This window comes from Falco naumanni, chromosome W (assembly GCF_017639655.2).
Source record: "Falco naumanni isolate bFalNau1 chromosome W, bFalNau1.pat, whole genome shotgun sequence".
NCBI classification, from domain to species: domain Eukaryota; kingdom Metazoa; phylum Chordata; class Aves; order Falconiformes; family Falconidae; genus Falco; species Falco naumanni.
Window position 1 is genome coordinate 4,401,086 of NC_054079.1, and position 23,380 is coordinate 4,424,465.

Here is a 23,380-nt window from a genome sequence, read left to right on the forward strand (position 1 = left end):
AAGACTCACTCACGCACCCGGCCATTAATAAAGAAGTGTCCGCTTATCTACATCACATTGGTGTCGATAAGTTCTTCATTCCGAGATTTCGGTAACAGTTTTAGAGTGGTTGTTTTTGCCATTGCAACCCAGACATCGTATTTTACGTCGCCCTGAAGCATTAGCAGCCTTGGTGAGAAAAGGAAGGGACAGGATTGTTGAAATTGATGGGACTGAACCGGCAGATATCAGTATTCCAGTCCGTGGTGATGATTATGAGTGGCTCCTGAGACATTCAACAGCCATACAGGAAGCCTTGATGGGCTATACATGTGTTGTACACAACAACCGGCCAAAAGGACCTCTCTGGAAGATGTTAGAACATTATCAGTGGATTGCGAGACCGTTATGCTCAAAAAGACCAGTTGACGGGCCAACCGTGTTTACAGATGCAGGACGAAAGACGAAGAAGGCTGCTCCGTGTGTTTGGCAATCCGATAATCAGTGGCAGAAACAAGTGATCACCGGTGAACCACGGGACAACCTTCAAACCTTAGAACTGAAAGCAGTGTGTTGGGCATGGGGAAGCTGGAGCAATACACCTGTAAACATAGTATCAGACTCATTGTACGTAGTTGGTGTAGTACAGCGCATTGAAGATGCCTTGTTGAGAGAGACAAAAAACCAACATCTTGGTGAAATGTTTATACAACTGCGTAGTACTCTTCGACAGAGAAAACATGAGTTTTGTATTATGCATATTAGAAGTCATCAGTGGACCGTTGGTTTGGGTGAAGGTAATGCTAGAGCTGATGCAGCAGTCAGCTGTCTGGCAATAACTCCTCCAACAAGTAAGTCTGAAGAAGCTCATAAGAGCCATGAGATGTTTCATCAGAATGCAAAGTCTTTACATCGACAGTATCAAATACCCATAGCAGATGCAAAGGGTATTGTCTGCTCCTGTCCTCAATGTAGTCATCATGGACCGGGTTTAGGGGTGGGCACTAACCCAAAAGGTCTGAAGGCACTTCAGGTTTGGCAAATGGATGTAACACATGTACCTGACTTTGGGAACCTTAAGTATGTGCATGTCACAATTGACACCTATTCTCATTTTATATGGGCCACTGCACAAACTGGTGAAAAGGCATTACATGTGGAGAGATGCAGGAGCGGGCTGGAAACTAGGACCATGCGTGGCAATCAGTTAGCTGAGGGGAATGTGCTCGAGCTTGTAGGTCGAACCCTGGGAGGACAAGGAGTGTGAATAGACACAACAATTAACATGATGAGGCATGTTTGCAGAGCACAGGGGAGTGGGAGAAGGATGGCACCAAGGAAAGGTAACACCTTGCAGTTAATTGATGGTAGTTAACCACCAATCAGGGATTGCCTAGTATGCAAGGCTTAGCTTCAAGAACCAATCTGTTTAAAACACGCAGCTTCTGAGAGTCTATAGAAACTCGTGCTTCTGTACAATAAATTGACATTTGCTTGCATCAAGCTGCGTCCCGTCTCTTCATTCGCCGCAAATTGGTGACCCCGACGTGATGTGTTTAAGGATCTAACGTGAAGGGCTCTCGAATCGCCTATCTGAGCGACATGCAGCGAATCCCACAGAACTTTGAATGATCTGCTGAAAGGAAGCAGGAGCCGGCCTGAAATCCCTCCGGAGTTGAGAGGTGAGCTGTGGGAAATCTGTAATGAGGAATCAGGGTTCGTCCCCAGAAAGAGACGTATATGGACTCATGAAGGGTCTTCTAGTCAGATCAGGGAGTCCGTGCCTCAGTTTCCTCAAATGGTGACCCCTATGGTGGTGTTCCGAAGCCTTGGAAGAATAAGGACGGAAAAAAGACAGCTCGTGGAAGAGGGCTGCGTTCCGGAGGAGACGGCTTGGCTGAACTTGCTGTCTGGACCAGGCGGACAACCTAAACCCCGAGGATAACACCTGTATTCATCGAGACAGGTGAGCAGCCAAGAAACTTTAGAGACTTTGAAAGAATGAAAGTGTGTACATACAGCAGCCAATTGTATGATGCTGTCGCGGAGGGGAACTCCGTGTCGGGAATGCATTTAACATCTTGGTGGCAAATTCTGACTACTCTTTGCCAAGTGTGGACTAATTCTACTAACGGTGCTAAAGCAGAGGAAGCTGTAAATTCCACCGACAGCACGACTCTTCTCAAGACACAGTCAGTGATGGCGATTCTGTCCACACCTCCTCTGCCCCCAAAGCTTCTGTCACTGACTGCAGCGACCCTCACAACACAGGACCAAGCACGGGAACAGGACAACTCGGACAATGATTTTATTGTCACTGATAAACCTTTTGATCCAGGTCCTATAGATCTGGAAAAGGAGCTAGACCTTTCCCCCACCCCCTTGTCTCTCCTGATGCATTGATTGTATTTTTGGGGAGGGTGAAAGGGGGTCTGAGGGATTGGTGGCAGGAATGCAAGTGGGAAACACTTCAGTGATAGGTTTTGGGAGTCGCTATGGCATGTTCAGTTTTTTGTCAGACAAATCAACCTGCAGAGTGGCAGCCTGTGCAATACGAGGCTGTTAAAGGGTTAAGCAAAGCAGTGCGGGAAGGAAGGATTCATAATACATTTGCTATGTCCCTTCTTGAAGTGATGGCAGAGCCTTATACACTCACACTGCATGATTGGAAGTCATTGCTTTGTATGGTACTGATACAGTATATAGGATGTGGTTATTTGATTTTTGTGAGCTATGTGTAGTGGCCTTGACTGAAAACCTTAATCGGGGAATTGCTGTTAACTATGAGCAGTTAGCTGGAGCAATTAATTGTGCCTATTCTGTGACTCAGGCAAGGTATCCCAGGGACAACTGTTTGCAAATGAATGAGATGGCTATTAAGGCAGTCCAGATGCGGGAGTCTTGTCACAGTCTTGCAGGGTCCTAGAGAGTCACTAACTTTAATACTAACTTGATTGATTGGCTTCAGAATATTTTGCAACAAGTCGAACATCAGGAAGCTCAAGGGTTGCTTTTAAAACAACTAGCTGTGATAATGCCAATGAAAATTGTAAATGGGCAACTTTCACAATCGCAACCCCAACATGTGTCAAATGATTGTAACGCAGAACTCACAGCAGACTGTAATTCTCAGGCTGAGTTCTGGAATGCAGCATAACAGATTTTTGCTTCTCTAATCTCTTCTGTAAGAATAGTACACGCTCTTAACTTGCTTAGTAAATTAGGCTGCTAGCTTGCTAAACAAAGTAATACTACAAATACTGTTCTTTTTTTTCTGGCTTATTAACAGATGTTGATTCTGTCCATCATATGTTGCTACAGAACCAAGTTGGTATTGATTTTTATTATTAGCACAGGGACACAAGTGTGAAGACTTTGATAGGTTGTGTTACGTGAATCTGAGTGACCACTGTGAATTAATTCACAAAAGTATATAAAACTCAAAAGCCTTAAAACAAAGATCTGCAACAGAGCCAGGGGCGGGATGCCTTTGGTCTCTTCTCACGGCTGGGAAACTTTGGGCCATGACTCAAAAGTATTACAGGATTTATTATAATTATCTTTAACCACCTTATTGATGTTTGCCTTAGGTCTCCCATGCTTTTTTTTCTGTATTCAGTGTTTAGTTGATTGTAACATAAAGCAGGTCATGGTCACCCAGCTACACACACCCTTTGCCTCCTCGCAATTAACAAGCAAAAAAGAGGATAGAGAATGTCTGAAGAGAGAGATAGGAGAGGAAACTGGAGAATATTTTGACCTAACAAGAGATGAGAGAACAGCTGGGTATTGTGAAGGAGAATAGGAAAGATAAACATGGTTATCTAGTGTCAATAGGTGTCTGCATGCTTGTAGAGATATATAGCATTGTAACTGCATGAATGATTCCTGCCCTGAGCCTGGTGGAGCATACAGCTGCGGTTTGTGTCCGGGCTCAGAGATGTAAGTAGGAGCTTCTCTGTTATGGTAAAAGTGTTTCTCTTTGCATAAAAAAAGAGGGAATGAAGGGAATGACCCCAGAGGTATGTTCAGAGAAGGCATGCTATGTTTCGAACTTTTTGACTGAACCAGTTCTTGTTTGGTGTGCCCTTCCACCTATGTATAATATTAATCCAAAAGAAGATGATACTGTTTACACTTTGAATGTCGATAATTGCCTTTCTGTAGATGTTAATGTAGTAGGAGGCTATGATGGGAACATGTCACAGCGGTTCTTATCTTAGCCAGAGTAACAGCAGGGAAAGCATTAAAGAGTTAAATCCCCTTGTTTGGTAGGCAGTTCAGAATGTGAGTCAAAATTGCCACTGCTTTTTGTTGTTGGTTCAAGGACATGGCTGTGAGGATTTTGATGGTATGCGCTGCGTGGATTTTAGGCGCCCCATTGCAGCAACATGTTATCAAAATCTGAGAAAATGTCAGCCTTTTTTGGCATTCATTCAATCAATTGGCAGTATTGTTTGTTTGCTATTACCTTGGTTGGTGTCATGTTTGCAAGGGCCCTGCAGAACATGAAAAACCTGGTACTAGCTGTTCAAAAACAAAAAGGGGAAATTGTAAAATTGTACGGAACAAAGACAGTGGGTTATTTTGACACTGATAATATGTCTCAGTTGCTTTTTTATTTGTTCTATTACTTATACCTTGTTTTTACTCGTTCGGTTTCAAAGGTTCTTTTTGTGCAACAGGAAGGGGGAGATGCAGGAGCGGGCTGGAAACTAGGACCATGCGTGGCAAACAGTTAGCTGAGGGGAATGTGCTCGAGCTTGTAGGTCACGAACCCTGGGAGGACAAGGAGTGTGAATAGACACAACAATTAACATGATGAGGCATGTTTACAGAGCACAGGGGAGTGGGTGAAGGATGGCGCCAAGGAAAGGTAACACCTTGCAGTTAATTGCTGGTAGTTAACCACCAATCAGGGATTGCCTAGTATGCAAGGCTTAGCTTCAAGAACCAATCTGTTTAAAATGCGCAGCTTCTGAGAGTCTATAGAAACTCGTGCTTCTGTACAATAAATTGACATTTGCTTGCATCAAGCTGGGTCCTGTCTCTTCATTCGCCGCAGAGAGACACTTAATGTCTTGTTTGGCTTTCATGGGACTACCCTTAGAAATAAAGACAGACAATGGTCCAGCGTATAGTAGTCAACGAGTCGCTAAGTTTATGACAACTTGGGGAATTAAACACGTTAAAGGGATTCCTCACTCCCCAACGGGGCAAGCAGTTGTTGAAAGGGCAAACCGTACCCTGAAGGATTATCTTCAGAGACAGGAAGTATGGCAGGACATAGACGTAACTAAACGGTTGACTAAGCTGTTGTTTACCTTAAACTATCTCTCCCTTATGGAGGATAGAGAGGGACCACCTGTTGTTATACATCACCAAACAGCGCGAGGGAACCAAACAGCTGCAGTTCCTGGTTTGAATGTTCTGTATAAAAATATGGCTTCAGGCGTATGGGAAGGACCTAATCTGGTGTTATTTATTGGTAGAGGTTATTTTCGTATCTCCACAGATAAAGGACCTATATGGGTCCCTAGCAAGTTTGTGTGACCTGTATGTCAAGATCAGAAAATGGAAGAGAAGACTCAGAGCGAGCAGATGGAATGAACTGTCTATGTTGTAAGGGATGTAACCCGTGGGTATTGTGCCAATGTATGCTATGTGGGGTAAAACGGTTCTGTAAGCCAAAGTTTAAATGTAAATGGTGTAAAGAGTGTATGTGTTTGATTAGTAACTGGGCATGAAGCAAGAGAAAGCATACGACTAGTGTAATACCATGCTGATTGGAGACAGCATACATCTTCAGAATCTGTGAAAGCACAGATTTTGGGGTGGAATGTGGGGGGAAAAAAAAAGGGGTGGAAATTGTAGGACTAAACATGTTTAAGTGGTGGACTTGGTTTACGGTCTTGATGAATTTTTTACCCATTGGCCAAAGTATTTTTGACATCTTGCCTAGAACAAACATATGGGTGACATGGGCAAATATCACAGGGGTAACAGACTTTTGTTTGAGTCTGCAACAAGCTGACAACCCCTTTAGAACTTGTTTAATTGGTATTCCCCTGCAAGAGAATGAAACAAATTTTGATGGTTTTTGGAATGTTAAAACAGTGGATCTGACTTCCAATCAGAATGGTACATGTATGAGTCCAAATGGGCAATATGTTTGGCCTTCTATGCGTAATGCCGTGTGGCAGAAGACAGTTATTGAGAATTTAAATCAGCCACATCATTTACCTTTGCAGGAGTTAGACCTATTGGCTAGCGTTGTACCTGTTGAATATGTTAATGTAACTGCAACTGGTATGGCAGACTGTACCCACATGTCATCACCACTTCAGCCCGTGAATGGCACTGGAGTAATTTGGTGTGGTGACCCGTGGCAGTTCTGGCTAACACATCAAGGTGAATGGGGGTTTTATACAGGGTTTCAAAATCTAACCGGTTCACCTATTTGGGGTGAATTGAAAACTGGGGGTTTCCATGTAAATGTATCAGTTGCCACCGGGAGTCTTTCTGATATGTGGGGACAGAACGTGGCCAGGAATAACTATGCATCCTGTCGGTGGGCCATGTTATTTAGGACGTTTGACTTTGTTTGCTCCACATATGAAAGACTTATTAAAAATGACTCCACAATCTCATAGAACACGGAGGGCACTGCGCACCTTTGATGAAACATGTAATGATTGAGTCGATCTACAGTCTGTAACAGCAAATGTCTTAGCCTCCATATTTATGCCGGGGGCAATGGCTGCATTAAATGCTAAGAATATACGAAGGTTAGCGGGCTGGGGAGAGAAACAATTTAATCTTACATCACAGATTTTAAGTTCGTTATTGCTTGATGTAGATAGTGTTAGGCATGCTACATTACAAAATAGAGCTGCAATAGATTTTTTGTTATTAGCACATGGACACGGTTGTGAGGATTTTGAAGGGATGTGTTGTATGAACCTTTCCGATCATTCCATATCTATGCACAAGAAGTTGTCACAACTGCAGGGAAACATGAAGCATATTCTTGCTGATGATAATCCCTTTGATGAATGGTTGAGAGGATTGGGGATAACAGGTTGGTTAAAGACGTTATTGATGGAAGGAATACACTTTGTTATAATCATTATTGTAATGCTTTTAGTTTTTAGCTGTGCTTTTTCTTGTTTAAAGAGAGCAGTTTTTAACATAACCAGTCAGGCCTGGCTTGTGCAAAAGAAAAAAGGGGGAATTGTAGAAGAATGGCTGCAGAAGTGTGGCCATAGAATCCCTAAGATCTGCACAATCCAGGCCTGGAATTAGAATTGTGCTGAAGTTGTTGTGCTGAAGTTAACAAGAAAGTGGCCTTGATCTATTCTTGAATCCTGAGACCAAGTAACTTTGTTGTACTAACAGGCCGTGGCTGTAACAAGCTGCAGCTGTTAGGGAAGACAGGTGCAAGGCCAAGGGAGATAGGGAGCGGAATGGGAATAAAGGGAGTAGCAAACCGCAAGGCTAAAACATAGCTAACGCAAATAGCTGCATGGATAGAATGCTTGTTCTAATCGTGATAATTAGCTGTGTGAGAGCAGCGCGCGCTTAGGGAATAACAACCAATTATATTTTTGCTTTGGGAACATGCTTGTGTATCGAGTCTGTATAAGAAGTGTTAGAAGCTAATAAAGGTGAGCAAGATGCATAACTCATATTGAGAAATTTCTTGACTCCGGCGAGCCCTTCTCCCAACACCGGATAGCCCAATCTCAGCACGCACCCGTAGCCAACCAAAGACCCAAAAGCCAGTAATCCAGGCCCCCTTGAACCAAGTGGCTGGGCCAGTGATTCAAGCCCCATTGAGGCAGGCAGTTGGGCTAGACGGAAGAACAATGTTAATCCAGGTACCCTTTAACAGCTTTGATCTGGAAAACTGGAGAAAGGTGGCAGAGGAATATCGTGCTGACCCCATGAACGTTACAGAATATTATCGCTTCCTGATACGAGAGCATAATCCAGATTGGAATGATATCCAAGTGCTGCTGGAAGCATTGACAGAATCAGAAAGGCAATTGGTGATCTAAGTGGCTGGAGATTTGGCTGAAGAACATTATAAAGCCATAGGAGAGGATAGTAAAGATTATTTTCCTCTCCAAGACCCAAAATGGGATGTGAACAGGTCAGCACATGTGGATAGATTAAAAGCATATCAGGATTGGATTGCAAAAGGATTGGAAAAGGCAATTCCAAAGACTATAAATTGGTCTGCCCTATATGCAATTAGACAAGGCCCCTCTGAGTCACCCTCCGAGTTCTTGGACCGGCTGTGTGGTGTAATGTGTTGTAATACTCCTTTAGACCCTGGTGATGAGGTAGGAACCCAGCAATTGGTGTCCTTGTTCCTCGGCCAGTCTGCTGGAGACATACAACGGAAATTACAGAAATTGAGACCAACTGAGAGCCGAAACATGGAGGTCTTGTTAGATGAGGCATGGAGAGTTTATAGTAATAGGGAAGATGGAATTAGGAAAGTAGAAGGGGGTCAAAGGATAGTGGCAACAGTACAAGAAGAGGAAGATTGGGACACAAGAGATATGCAAAAGCCCCAAAGGGGAGGGAAATTAGGAAGGGACCAATGTGCATGGTGTAAACAGAAGGGTCATTGGAAAAACGATTGTCTGGAAAGGAAAAAAAGGAGTAAGACGGGACCAAGGATACAAGCATATTCGAAGGAAGACTGACAGAGACCTGGGGAATCTACCCTAGTGGATCCACTGGTTATAATGAAGCTAGGGAAACAGCAACAAAAGGTGGAATTCCTAGTGGATACAGAAGCCACCTACTCTGTTTTAAATAAAGAATTAGCACCAACTGGAAAAGATTATATAGTGGCTAAAGGTGCTACTGGCCAGAGTGAAAAGGCATTCTTTAGTAAGCCTTTAAAACACAAATTGGCAAACAAGTGGTTATACATAAATTTTTGTATATGCCCAATTCACCCAAGGCTCTCTTGGGAAGAGATTTGTTAGATCAATTGGAAGCAGAAATTCAACCAGCCTGTTCTCTTTTTTTTACAAACCTCTTATGAGGGATGGACCACTTGGTTACGTAAAAGAACAACTTTACTTTATAACCTCACAGGCTGTAGAGTCGTGATTCTGCACGTCACACAAGCCATGGAACTCAGCTCAAACCTAGCTCATCACTATCTCATGTAATTAAACAACATATGGGAAGCTGGAGTACTGCTGGGAAACGGTGAGTTTTGAATGTAGAATGAGATACCATGAGGAAGATAAAGAGCAAGTCAGTCCTATGACTATGGTCCTTATATTATGGTCAAACTTGTTGTTTGCAGCACTCAGCCTGGAAATGGAGCCTTTCCTCACTGGCTGTCCTTTCTTTTACACATACTGGGTTTTTTTCCTTTGTTATTCTGTATTTTACTTCTTTGGGTACATACTAGCAGCACTGCCAAATGCAACATGCTCATAATAGCAATTTCCAAGCATCTGGGGATGAATCTTAAAACCAAAACTACATTCTTACATTTATTCCTCTAAAACAGAGGTGTAGGGTTAAGCTACTGAAACTCACATGATCAAGTAAAAAACTACATTTCTGCTGAAGAGGTGAGGAATGGTTTGTACTTAAATGTAATTATTGCTTAAATTCCTTTTCCAGGATTTTGTTTGTTTAAACTATCTTTGATTAATTTAATTAAATAGAAAAAGTAATTTCTTGACTCAGGCGGACCCCTCTCCCAACATGATAACAGGAAATATTTTAAGTATTTGCTATTAAAAACACCACCACCACCCCCAGTTAACAAGTTGTTGTTAGAAGTTGAATGGAGGAAAATCATGCATGCTTCTCTGCATTTAGGAATTCCAGATTTTATTTATAATGCAAGACACAACTCCCATTACATTTCAAAAATGCGACAAACTCTTTTTCCCCAAGTCTACCAATCATCTGCTGTTTTAACTTGCCTGTAGTAAGAGCATACCTTGACCCTCCATTTTACCTGACTGCCTGGTGAGGGGTTGGAGATGGGCAGAGAATGAGCCACAGCAGGCAGGGGGACATGAGAAGTGGGAATGAAATTCAGTGAGCAGCAGCCATGCTGCTCAATTCGCTCCCAACTCAGTGCTCATAGAGCAAACCCAGGCATGGCCATGCACAAAGTCATGTTCCAAATCTGAGTTGCAAAGATGTGTCAGGGTGCTGGGGGAAGGCATATTCAACATTAAGCAGGCACAGGAAGAAAAGGATGGAAAATAATATTACTGCTGATGAACTGCATTTTTACTGTTTAATGGTGTTTATTACATGTGTGAATTCAGGCTGACAAGAAAAGAAACCTGCTTCCCCAGCATACAGAATGAAGGTTATCCTCCTGAAAGATCTAGGCAGAGAGGTTTCTCTGTTAGCTTATTGTCACTCTAGGGAGTATAGAAAAGCATTTCTTCAAGGCAATGTATAAGGAGTCCTGTCAGTGAACTGTAGTCATTTGTATGGTGTATTGGGTTTGTGTAGCAAGGTTTTGGTAGTGGGAGGGGCTACAGGGGTGGCTTCTGTGAGAATCTGCTAGAAGCTTCCCCTCCGTCCAATAGAGCCAATGCCAGAAGGCTCCAAGACAGACTCACCACTGGCCAAAGCTGAGTCAATCAGCAACAGTAGTAGTGCCTCTGTGGTAACATATTTAAGAAGGGGTAAAAAAATCACCCTGCTGTGCAACAGCAACTGGAGCTGGAGAGAGGAGTAAGAATGTGAGCGACAACTCTGCAGACACCAAGGTCAGTGAAGAAGGAGGGGGAGGGGGGGGAGGAGGTGCTCCAGGTGCCAGAACAGAGATTCCCCTGCAGCCTGTGGTGAAGATCATGGTGAGGCAGGCTGTCCCCCTTCAGCCCATGGAGGTCCACAGTGGAGCAGATATCCACCTGAAGCCTGTGGAGGGCCCCACACTGGGGCAGGTGGATGCAGCTGAAGGAGACTGTGACCCTGTGGAGAGAGAAGCCCATGCTGAAGCCAGGTCACAAGTTTACTGGCAGGATTTGTGACCCCACAGGGGATCCATGATGGAACAGCCCATTCCTGAAGGACTGCACCCTGTGGAAAGGACACATGGAAAGGGCCCACGCTGGAGCAGTTCATGAAGAACTGCAGCCCATGGGAAGGACCCACTTTGGAGAAGTTTGTGGAGGACTGTCTCCTGTGGGAGAGGGTCCCCATGCTGGAGCAGAGGTAGAGAGTGAAGAGGAAGGAGCAGCAGAGCCAACATGTTATGAACTGACTGCAAGCCCCGTTCCCCGTCCCTCTGTGCTGCTTGGGAGGAGGAGGTAGAGAAATTGGGAGTGAAGTTGAGCCCAGGAAGATGGGAGGGGTGGACAGGAAGGTGTTTTTAAGTTTTGGGTTTAGTTCTCATCCTACTCTGATTTTGATTGGCCATAAATTAAATTAATTTCCCTGAGTTGAGTCTGGTTTGCCCACGATGGTAACTGCTGAGTGATCCCTCCCTGTCCTTATCTCAACCCATGAGTCTTTTGTTATATTTTCTCCCCTGTCCTGCTGAGGAGGGGAGTGATAGAGTGGCTTGGTGGGCACCTGGCATCCAGACAAGGTCAACCCTCCATATGTTGTGTAATATGAAAGGAAAGAGTTTGTTAAGACATTACAAATATTGGAAGGGTTAAGCAACTTAAGTGTAATCATAAAGGTTGTGAAAAATGCCATATCACTAACTGAATGAGGCTATTTTTCTGGTCTTTATGTAGGCTTAAATTGATCTGACTAGTTTTCTAGTGCTTTCTTTTTTTTCCACTGCTGGTATATTTAGCAGATATTCTCTGAAGGACAACATCTGATTTTTAAGATTGTGAAATAGGCATGTTTTACTAACTTTTTTTTAAGGCTCTATCTTGCAAATTATATTTTTAAACAAGATTCGCTGTTCTGTGACTGTGATCTGAAAAATCTTTTATTTTATTCCTTTTCATTCATATATATATGCACACACATATAAATACATTTAGAATGAGCCTTCTATGAATCCTTGTTGTTATTAAATAACTTGTTAAAGTACAGTAGTTGAGTCTACATTGTCCTCACAGTTCAACTATTTTTTTTTTGTTTTGTTCTTTACACAGGAGCCCTTACCAAAGTAAAGGAGAGTAAGCGACATGTGGAAGAGGGGAAGATGGAGCTCCAAAAAGCTGAGGGCATTCAAGAACGCTGTAACATTATTTCATTTGCGACCCTAGCAGAAATTAATCATTTCCACAAAATTCGTGTGAGGGACTTTAAATCACAGATGCAGCATTTCTTGCAACAGCAAATACTCTTTTTTCAAAAAGTGACACAAAAGCTAGAAGAAGCTCTTTATAAGTATGACAGCGTTTAATCTCTGAACTTTTGATCTGTGGACATTCCTCATTATGAATGTGACTCAAGCAGCAGAGCAAACTGCTGCTGCTGAAGAACTGTTGCCAGTGGTAGACGGTGGTACAAGGATGGTTTTGTGTTTACCTGGAATCCTGTTTTAATCTCCATTTATGTACAAAGGAAACAGTTATAGGGCTATGTAGTAGAAACAGTACCATGCATTGTAACTAAGTTATATTGTGTATGCCTACACTACCATTGTAAGTTTTTTGAAATAATGAGTATACTATTTGCCTTATTGCTTTTTGAAATATGGTATTTTAGTGCATACTTTGTAGACCTCAAAACCTTTTTGATCTTTAAGGAAGTTGGTTAGATAAAAGCCTGCTTCAGATGCCTTTTTACTTTCCTGGATTTGGATTTCCTAAATTCAATTGATTCTCTGTTTACAGACTCCTAGTAGAGCAGCCATGTGATTCTGTGCCTTTAGACTATTTTTCCTTTTCTAGTAAGTCACATTTTCATGACTGAATAAATGAAGGGTTGATGCCTATAACAGAAACTGATTATGAAACCTCATATTGACTGGAAAATATCAACTGCCACAGTTTGCACAGCAAGTACAGTCTTACAACAAATGTTGTCTCAAAATGGAAAACTTAAATCTATTCACACTTGCCCTGAAAATGGAGACTACTTGTTACATGTACTAGGATGTTAAGCACATGTACAAAAATGCACCACTATATCCCCTTTCCGAAATTAATATTACAGCAAGGGGGGGTATGGGGGTGGTTTAGTATAAAACATTACTGTGAGTGAAAATTGGAAGAGCTATCCAAATAAAAAATTATGTTTATCAAGGGGATATGAATGCAAGTTGTGTAGCTAAAACATTTTTTAAGTTTTAAATGATCTGTTCATTGTTCATTGCTGAATCAGTTTATTTTTAGATTACATCTACATTGCCAGTTCTCTGAGTTGAGACTCCACTGTGATTCATTAGTTTACTAAGTTACAAATTTTCAGGGATCTTCAGTAATATAAATGATCTGAAATGTCATGGCTGAACTGACTTAGAAAACAGGTTGCATTTTTATGTTTATAACACTCAAGAATTAACAGTTGTCTTAATTTTTGTATAAATATTTTTGACAAGCAGGATGCATTTATATATACATGTAAACACTATCTTTTAAAGAGTTTTCTGGCTTATTTCCCTTGAATTATGTCTGAAGTCTGTGTTTATAACCCATTCATTTCCTTCTTTATAGGTCAGTATGAAAGGGTTTTTATTTATCCTACCGTTTTTCTCCTAAACAAGAATAATAAAAAAAACATCCAAGGAAGTAAAATGTTTACTTTTTCTGTTTTAATTAATCAAAGATAGTTTAAACAAACAAAATCCTGGAAAAGGAATTTAAGCAATAATTACATTTAAGTACAAACCATTCCTCACCTCATCAGCAGAAATAGTTTCATAGTTTAAAGAGTGTTAACTATCGACCGCCACGTCGCTCCTAACGCTTTAGCTTCTTTTCCTTCTTTGCCTCCCTCGATCGTAGTATTCCAGAGGCAATTTCCCACTTCTCTCCATTCCGCAATACTAAACAATAACGCGGGTTCGGGGATATTATTCTTTTTTCGTGCCCAGCGAACTAAGGTCTCCACTTCTGTCTCTTTAACGCCCTCCCCTCTCTTAAGGAGGATGCTAGTTAACAGTTTAATTGCCGCGTCTAATTCCATTGCGGTCTTCTCAGAGCTCCCCCTTTTCACAGAAAGGGTATCAGCGGAGAAGCCCCGCCTCGATTTACTCGTCGCGGTCTTCCGTAGTACCCTCCCCCCCCCCCCCCCCCCCCCTCACAGAGAGGAATTTAGCGTAGAGCCCTGCCGCGATTTACTCGTCGCGGTCTTACCACCGGCGGGGGTGCGATCTGCAGCTCCACACCGAACTCTGGACTCCGCTTTTCGCCAGCAGCTGGGGGGGATCCGTGGCGGTGGGTGGGCGGGCGAGCGGGGGGAGCCGCGGGGCACGGCACGGCACGGCACGGCACGCTTGCGGGGCGCGGGGAACTGTGCTGGTGTAAGAAGCAATCTGGCTAGCGAAGTACAGTCACTGGGTGTCATGATTTCAGAGTCAAACAAATAATTCAGCAGGTGCTTGGCTGGTTCTGATTGCAAACCATATTGTGTAACAGTTTGTCGCAGCTGCTGCATAAACTTCCAATCAAAAGGTTTCCACGCTGCGGCTGCTATACCGCCTGGTAACGTGGTGGTCTGCACCGGACATGCAACAGCAGAGGCAGCCTGCCACCCTCCCTCCAATATAGCGTCTCTTATAACCCCAGACCAACGACTTTGGGAAGCGGCAGGGTGGAGGATAACGCCTTCCTGGGTCAGGACTTGAACATCACAACCACCGGTAGGCAGATGGCATTCGTTCAATTGCTGCTGCAAGCGGTTTAGGGTCCGGTCGGACGGTTTTGTTCGGGGATGGGGGATCGGGGCAGCTGCAGCTGGGGTGGGTTCATTTTCTTTATCGGACTCTGCGCTCTCATTCAGAGGCGCGCTCGGACCTGCTCTAGTACCCTCTTCCTCATCTAGCATGGGGGGCGGCTCTTGGTAGCTTTCAGGTCGGCATTGTGGACCACCCGTTGTGGCGGCACCCTCCGGTGTCGGTGTTGGGTGTAATAGCTCTGTCGCAGATTTTTTAATAGGCACAACTATGCCTTTCGCAGACGGAGCGCCTTGACCAAATAATCGGGTAGACTCCATCGACTCGGTTTCGTGACCAAGGAGCTCTGAAGCAGCCATAGCCATCTTTTTCTCTGCAACCATTGATCGTAAATGGTTCGTGACCTCCCGCCAGGTTGGTTCCAAGTCCTTGGCCGACTTGCTGCCGCTAAGGGTCTCATCCCAAAGGGAATCCCCAATCTCTCGCCACTCAGTCACACTAAACATCAATTGTGGGTCTTTTAAGTGTCCTTTTTCATTCGCCCACCGACAGAGCTCATGGAGCTTCTTTGTGCTCACGCTAGCATCTCGCTTAGCAAGACTATCAGATAATAGCGTGAGTGCCGCCTCCCTTTCCCTTATCGAGGGGAAAAACGGTCTTACCCGTGCAGGTCCGTGCAGGAGCTCAATGCCGGATTCAGACGCCTTTACTCCTTACGGACGTCTTCCTGCTCGAACTCCTCTCTAGCGACTCTCAATTCGCAAAGCCCACTGTCAAAATGCAAAGGCAGAGTTTTTCCAGATTTCCCGTGGTTCGGGCGCCAATTGTTGGGAGAAGGGTGCGCCGGAGTCAAGAAATTACTCAATATGAGTTATGCATCTTGCTCATCTTTATTAGCTTCTAACACGTCTTATACAGACTCGATACACAAGCATGTTCCCAAAGCAAAAATGTAATTGGTTGTTATTCCCTAAGCGCGCGCTGCTCTCACACAGCTAATTATCATGATTAGAACAAGCATTCTATCCATGCAGCTATTTGCGTTAGCTATGTTTTAGCCTTGCGGTTTGCTACTCCCTTTATTCCCATTCCGCTCCCTATCTCCCTTGGCCTTGCACCTGTCTTCCTTAACAGCTGCAGCTTGTTACAGCCACGGCCTGTTAGTACAACAAAGTTACTTGGTCTCAGGATTCAAGAATAGATCAAGGCCACTTTCTTGTTAACTTCAGCACAACAACTTCAGCACAATTCTAATTCCAGGCCTATTCTAATTCCAGGCCTGGATTGTGCAGACCCTCAGGGGTTCCATGGCCACGCTTAGGCAGCCATTCTTCTACAATCAGGGGTGTAAAAGTCGGTCTAAAGAGAACAATATTGTCTCAACATTGCTAACAGAGACCTGGAGATGGAATGTGGTCCTCATGGACACCTAGACCCAGTGACCCTGAAGGAGAACTGCATGGTACAAGGAGTACTATGCCGCTCCCTGATACCCGGCACTGGAAGGAACAACTACAATATGGTCGCATAACAACTGCCCGGAAGATGAGTCACAACTGTTGTCGTAACAACAAACCAGAACATGCATGATAACCTTGCTCGAGAAGGCAGAAACTGACAACATTCCATGGGCCAGAGGAGGAGCAACGTGTATTGCTCGGCATAAAAGAGGACTCCTTAGCAACCGAATTTTAGGAGATCTTCCCCATCAAGGATCACCACGATCGGAAGGACCGGCGGGACGCTGCTTGGACCTGGGACCATAGGGATGCCTTGGACCCGTGGTGGTAGCTATAATCCTCTTTCCTTTTCTTTTTACTTTGTCTTTTCTTCACTTTCTGTCTACCTATCGCACACCGCTTTACGGGCAAACAATAAAATTGTGCTGTTTGATTGAAGCATAATCCCTTGGCGTGGTCCCCTTGATTTTTTGCGCTTCGAGATCATAGTAAACAAACTATCACGAGTCCACTGAGTGGACCATGACATTAAATTGGCATCACGGACAGGATCCTGAGAGACAGAGGGGTGCAGGTTGTGTGTGGTTTGTAACAGGGGAAAGACGTTTCGTTCCAGCTGCACCTGGCCCTACACCCAGCAGGGTGAGAGGTGTCCAGAAAGCAAGGGGGGCGACTCAAATTTCCCACATACCACACGGGCCTAGGACTTAGCACTCCAAACTCCATTTGAGGGCTCTGTCTGTTGGGATCCAACTAAAAGAAGAAGTGCAAAAGGGGGAAAGTGCCAAAAGGGGGAGCTGCCCTCGTGTTAATGAGAATTTGTCTGCTCTGCTCGGGAAAGTGAAGGGACAACCTTGTAGTAACTATAAGCTGCCTTCCCAAAGCGGATTTTTGTTCTCTTCAATCATTCGGGGAACAGAAGGGCGACACATCAGTGGCTGTGTGTTTGTAACTAAGTCTAGCCTCCCCAAAGTGGGTTTGGTCCCTTCATAGTGAGAATGGCCGAAAAGGCTGATAAACAAGATCCTTTGTTAATGAAAGATCGGGACATGTTTTACACATTTCTGGCAAAGTATGGGGCTCGACCCTCTGTACCCAGAGAAGATTGGGCTCAAGATAATTGGGCAAACTTGCAGAATGTAGTGGACCAAGTGACCTCTTTACAGACTGAAGATAAAGTTAGATCAGGTAAGGGCAAAACTATAGTCTGTGCCATTTTAGGAGCCAGCCTGGTCGCAGCAATCGAAGATCGCCTTAGAAAACATAGCAATGAAAACAAAATTATAGAATCCCTTGAAAATTTGGTGAAAGTTCTGCAAAAAGTGAATTATGACTTAGAACAACAATTAGAGGAAGAAAGGGAAGAAAACCGCTTGTTAAAAACCACTCTGAAGGCAAAATGCTCTAAAGACACTGAAGTCCTGAGTGTAATAGAGCTGGAAGTAGAGGAAAAGGGTATTTGACAAATAAACCCAATATACCCTCAGCAGGAGTTGGAAGAGGCGAGAAAACGTTTTGTGGAAAACCCTCAAGTGAGACCCTTAATTAAAACAGAATATACTTATCTGAATGAGGACGATGATGATCCTCACATTACAACCAAAGAGATACCATATACTGCCACTGAGCTAACCAAACTGAAAAGAGAGTATGGGCGCCTTCCTAAAGAATCCAAAACGGAGTACGTGTGGCGCGTATCCCTAACTGGGGGGGGACCAAATTCAATTAAGTGAAAAGGAAGCTGGTGGCTATTGGGGTCACAGAGTTTTCTTGACAACAGGAGATAAACGTGCCCCATGGTCCCTAACCCAGCGAGCTGCTTATTGGGCTGGAGGATTGAACCCTTTGGACAGAGAGGATCCCCTGGCAATCACTGGCACAGCTGATCAATTGTTAGAAAGTGTACACAAAGCAGCCTGCTACAAATGATACATGAAAGAAAATTAATTCCCGGATGTGAATCCCTAATGATGCTGCCGGTGAATCCCAAAATCATGACCCCCTTGATAAGGGGACTTCCAGAGTCACTCAAACCTACGGGGGTTAGCCTTCAAAGGACCATCGTGTCGATGGGCCCTGTAGAAAGGCTGGAAGGTTTTATTAGAAGCCAGAGAAATGAAACACCGGATTCAGTTTCTTCCCACCATACGACCTCAGCATCAAGTAATAAAAGGATATGGACCTGGGGGCAAGTAGCACAAGAATTGATAGATTATAGTAGGAAATATGGTCCTGTAAAAATCCCGGAGGAAAAGTCGAGGGGTATCTGCCAAATAGAAGTTGAGGATTTGCCCCTCCCCACCAGTAAAACTGTAGCTGCCGCTGATGTCCTGAGAAAGGAGCATCCGCACCATAAAACAGGAAAGGGAGGACAGTCCATGACTCGACAACAGTGGTGGCTTTTGGGAATTAAAATGGGAGTCCCCAGGGATATAATGGATGGCTTACCCTTTGATAAATTGAGCAAGGTAGTTTTGAAGTGGCATAATCCAAAACAACCCTCTCATGCACAGGGCAGGAAAAAAATATCACCCGATACACCCTCAACTGCCCCCGCTGAGAAAGCTGTTTCCCATGAGCAGGGAAGCTAGAACCTCCATTCCCTGGTAGCGGGCGGGGGAATGGAGGATGGATTTATATCCGTCAGCTCACAAAAACTAAAGGAGGAGACATTAATCACAGCTATAGCTGGCCCTAAGCGTGCACCAGTGACCTTTCTCATCGATACCAGTGCACAGGTCTCTGCTCTGACAGAGGAAGATGCTGAAAGATGTGGGGTTTTTCCCTTGAAGCACCGTTTTTATGTTCTGAATGCCTTAGGGTCGACAGAAGTTATGAAAGCTGCCCCAGTAAAGTTGACTCTTCCAGGAGAGGAAGGTACGGATAATGGTGATTGGAGACATTCCAACAAATTTGTTAGGAATGGATGCCCTCAGGGGAAAGCAGTGGGAGGACTCTGAAGGGTTGTTGTGGACCTTTGGAACACCACAACTGCATGTCAGATTGCTTCAAACGGCACCCCCACTGCCGTTCAGCAGAGTAACTAATGTCAAACAATATCCCCTTCCCCTGGGAGTGAAGGAGGGCATTAAACCAGTCATGCAGGAATTGTGAGAACAGGGAGTGGTGATAAATACCCATTCCCCTTTTAATTCTCCAGTGTGGCCCTTAAGAAAACCTAATGGGAAGTGGCAGCTCACAGTAGATTTTCAGAGACTGAATGCTAACACCCATCCTTTAACTGTCTCATTTAACTGCCACAGTCCCTAATCTGGCTGAGTTGGTAACAGTAATTCAGGAAAAAACCCATCCAATCATGGCAACAATAGATGTTAAAGACATGTTTTTTATGATACCTTTGGGACCAGAAGATAGAGAACGTTTTGCTTTCACGTGGGAAGGGCAAAAATTTACTTTCATCCGCCTTCCCCAAGGGTATAAACACTCTCCCACACTGGCTCATCATGCTTTAGCCCAGGAGCTGGAAAAAATACCAAAACCCAAAGGCATAGCTGTTTATCAGTATATTGATGATATTCTTGTGGGAGGAGATGAAATAGAGGGTGTGGGAGCAACTCAACAGAACATAATTTCACATTTGGAAAATTTGGGTTTGCAGATCCCTCCAGAAAAGGTTCAAAAGCCCTTGCAAGAAGTGAAATTCCTAGGAATCTGGTGGAAAGGGGGAATTACATGCATCCCACCAGACACCCTTGCTTCCTTAGAACAGATCAAAATGCCTGAGTCGAAAAAGGATCTGCAACATGTCTTAGGATTATTGGTGTTCTGGAGAAAACACATCCCGGACTTTTCTATCATTGCCAGACCTCTTCATGATTTGCTAAAAAAAGGGATCAAATGAGAATGGACTGCTTCTCAGGAAGAGGCTATGCAATTGTTAATTTTTGAAGCAACAGCACACCAAGCTCTTGGCCCTATCCACCCTACAGACCCTTTCCAGGTGGAGTGGGGGTTTGCTTTATCAGGACTGTCAGTTCACATATGGCAGCGGGGCCCTGAGGGCCCAACCCGGCCTGTGGGATTTTACTCCCATGGCTTTAGGGATGCTGAGAGAAGATACACTGTTTGGGGGAAAGATTTGTTTGTGGTTAGCTTGGCTCTCATAGAAATAGAAAAAATTGTATGACAACAGCCCATTATATTGAGAGGCCCATTTAAAGTTATAAAAACAGTCACTACTGGGACCCCTCCCCCTGATGGGGTGGCCCAGAAAGCCTCAGCACGAAAGTGGTATGCTCAGATTGAACACTATTGTAACACTTTCTCTGTATCTGAAGGAGCTTTAAAAAAACTAGCTATACAAGAAGTAGAGAGCCTGGACGAGGGCCAAAATAAACCTGCCTCAGTCATTCAGGTGGCCCCTCCTTTTCCCTGTGAACAGTCAGTTAGTGCTTGGTTTACTGATGCTTCTGCCAAACGAGAAGGAAAAGTGTGGAAATGCTGAGCAGTAGCGCTCCATACCTCTTCCGATGAACAAATTATAACGGAGGGAGAGGGTAGTGCACAAGTTGGTGAATTAATTGCAGTATGGAGTGTTTTTCAACGTGAAGCACAAACTACTTCTCCTGTTTACATTTATACTGATTCTTATGCTGCGTTTAAGGGATGTACCGAATGGCTTCCTTTCTGGGAGCAAAATGAATGGCAGGTTAATAAGATTCCAGTATGGCAAAAGGAAAAATGGCAAGACATCTTAAGTATTGCTAGCTGAGGGAACTTTGCTGTAGGTTGGGTAGCTTCTCATCAGATAGATGGGGGGTCAGCAGGAGAATGGAATAACCGGGCTGGTGAGTTAGCAAGGCTAGCTCCTGTACAGAAGGACCAGATTTCAGAAGACTGGGAATGCCTGTTAGAATGGTTGCATGTAAAACGCAAACACACAGGAGCTAAAGATCTGTACCGTGAAGCCCTTGCCCGAGGCTGGCCCATCACCAGAGAAATGTGTAAAACCTGTATATCAGCCTGCAAACAATGTTGAAGACTTGAAAGGCACCCTTTAGAGGATGACCCTCTGCATTTAAGGGAAGGTAAAGGCTTGTGGGATGCCTGGCAGGTGGATTATATTGGCCCCTTTAAGAGATTGGGAGGAAAACATTTTGTGCTGGTGGGAGTGGAAATAACATCAGGACTAGTCCAAGCAGAAGCCTTTAACAGGACTACGGGGGAGAACACTGTGAAAGCGCTGCATGAATGGTTTGGAACTTTTCCAAAGCCACAAGAAATACAATCTGATAACGGTTCCCACTTTACCGCCAGAATTGTACAGGACTGGGCACGAAGCAAAGGGATTAACTAGGTGTTTCATACCTCATATTATCCACAAGCTAATGGAATTGTAGAAAGGACCAATGGTCTCTTAAAACGACTTTTGAAACCTCATGAGGGAAATTGGGATGTCCGCTTGTGGGAAGCTGTTAAAGGTGTAAATGATAGATGGGGGGTAAACGGATGCCCCAAAATAACTGCTTTTTGCCCAACGGCTCCTTTCTTGGTTCCCTCATTAAAGGGACTAAATGATTCAAAGAACCCAGCTCACTTCCCAGGACAACCCGTTCTGGTGCACTTCCTACTGTGGGAAACGTACCACTGGTACTGAAAACCCCACTGAATGCATGTGCTTGGGTAGCCTCTTGTTCCTTGGGAAAGGAACATAAGATAAATACCCACTGGATAATACCATCATTTTAACTCTTTTTGCCTCAGGGAGGCAAGCTCTGTTGTTTTATTTTTACAGGAGAACTCCGAGGGATACCTTCTGGGAGGCCATGGAAACTGAACTCTTAAAACCCCGACTCAAAGAAAGGCATTTTTGATCATAACAGATTTTATATGTGTGTATGGGGGGAGGGATGTTTAGATTCTTAGAATGATTAATAGTGGGCTTGGACCATTTGTGCTTTTTTGTATCCTCTCTCTTGCCTACAACCAAGAGCCTGATAACTGGCCTTGGAATCATGCCCAGAAAAAGCACACTGGAATAATGGAAAGTGTAGATTCAAAGACAGAACTAGCTATGGTGATTTTTTCTGAAAATGAGGTGTACCAAAGGAATCAGTGGGATCGGGATGATGTGGACAAAGTTGCCCGATTGTGGGGGAAATTAGGAAATAAGATAAAAGTAGGGTGTCAAATATATAATGAAAGGGATAAAATTAAAATTTCGGGAAACACCCTGATTAATGTCAGAAAGGTAGGTAAAGAATTTACCCTTCTAAATACGACCATGTACTTTAATTCACGGGAATGTTGGCACAATTTTACCTTAACCGAGCCCATCTTTATAGTATGCCTAGGACAGGAATCCCCAACAACAGCTCTGACTTGTAAGATTAAAATAACAATCATGCTAACCACTATTCCTCCCACCACCACAGTTATAACGACCCCATTAACGCTTGATCCAAAAATAGCTAAACTCAATCAAAACATTTTTGAAATTGGACCATACATAATCAGAAATACAGGTCAGCAACAAATGTTGTTTAATCCAGAATGGTCTCTTGAACGAGTTGAGTTGTTGATGCAAGTTAATGTTTCAGATATTCAGCCAGCCTGCTCTCCTTTCCTAAAACCCTCTTACGAGGGATGGATAACCTGGCTGCGGAAACGGACACCTTCTGGGAAACGGACTCAGAGAGACCTAACTGGTGTTTTGGGAACAGGATTGGGGGTTCTGAATGGCATTGACTCAGAGATATTAATGAACAAATTGGCAACTACAGCTAATGATCTGGCAGGATTGCAACGGCCTTTGCGATCTTCCCTATTGGCTCTGGGAACTAACCAGTGGCAGTTAGCAGATGTGCTACCAAAATGGGAAAAGGTGAACATGGAAGATCACAAATTGATTGTAGATGCACTTGGTGTAATCCAAAATAACCTTTCTTTGACTCTTAGTTGTATCCAGGCCCAATTATGGATACAATCAGTGGCTGCCTTGATTATTAGAGAAGGTGAAGGAGGCACTTTCCCCACTGAAATTCAGAGAATAGTCTGGGACAGTGCACCGACTTTGAGAAGAAACTCCAATCCTGGTGGAATTTGGTAAACTTTACTTATAACCCCACCACAAACATTACCACCGCTTTTGTATTGATGATATCCC

General features: G+C 43.9%; 1 protein-coding gene across 1 annotated transcript in view; it reads left to right on the forward strand.

Annotated features, from left to right (window-relative positions):
• Positions 1-12,891, forward strand: part of LOC121080595 (sorting nexin-18-like) — a 56,290-nt gene extending 43,399 nt beyond the window's left edge. The window contains exon 2 of the mRNA XM_040578730.1: positions 12,105-12,891. Within this exon, the coding sequence (XP_040434664.1) occupies positions 12,105-12,358 (254 nt within the window). The 3' untranslated portion in view covers positions 12,359-12,891. The remainder of the gene's footprint in view (positions 1-12,104) is intronic.
• Positions 12,892-23,380: the final 10,489 nt, after the last annotated feature.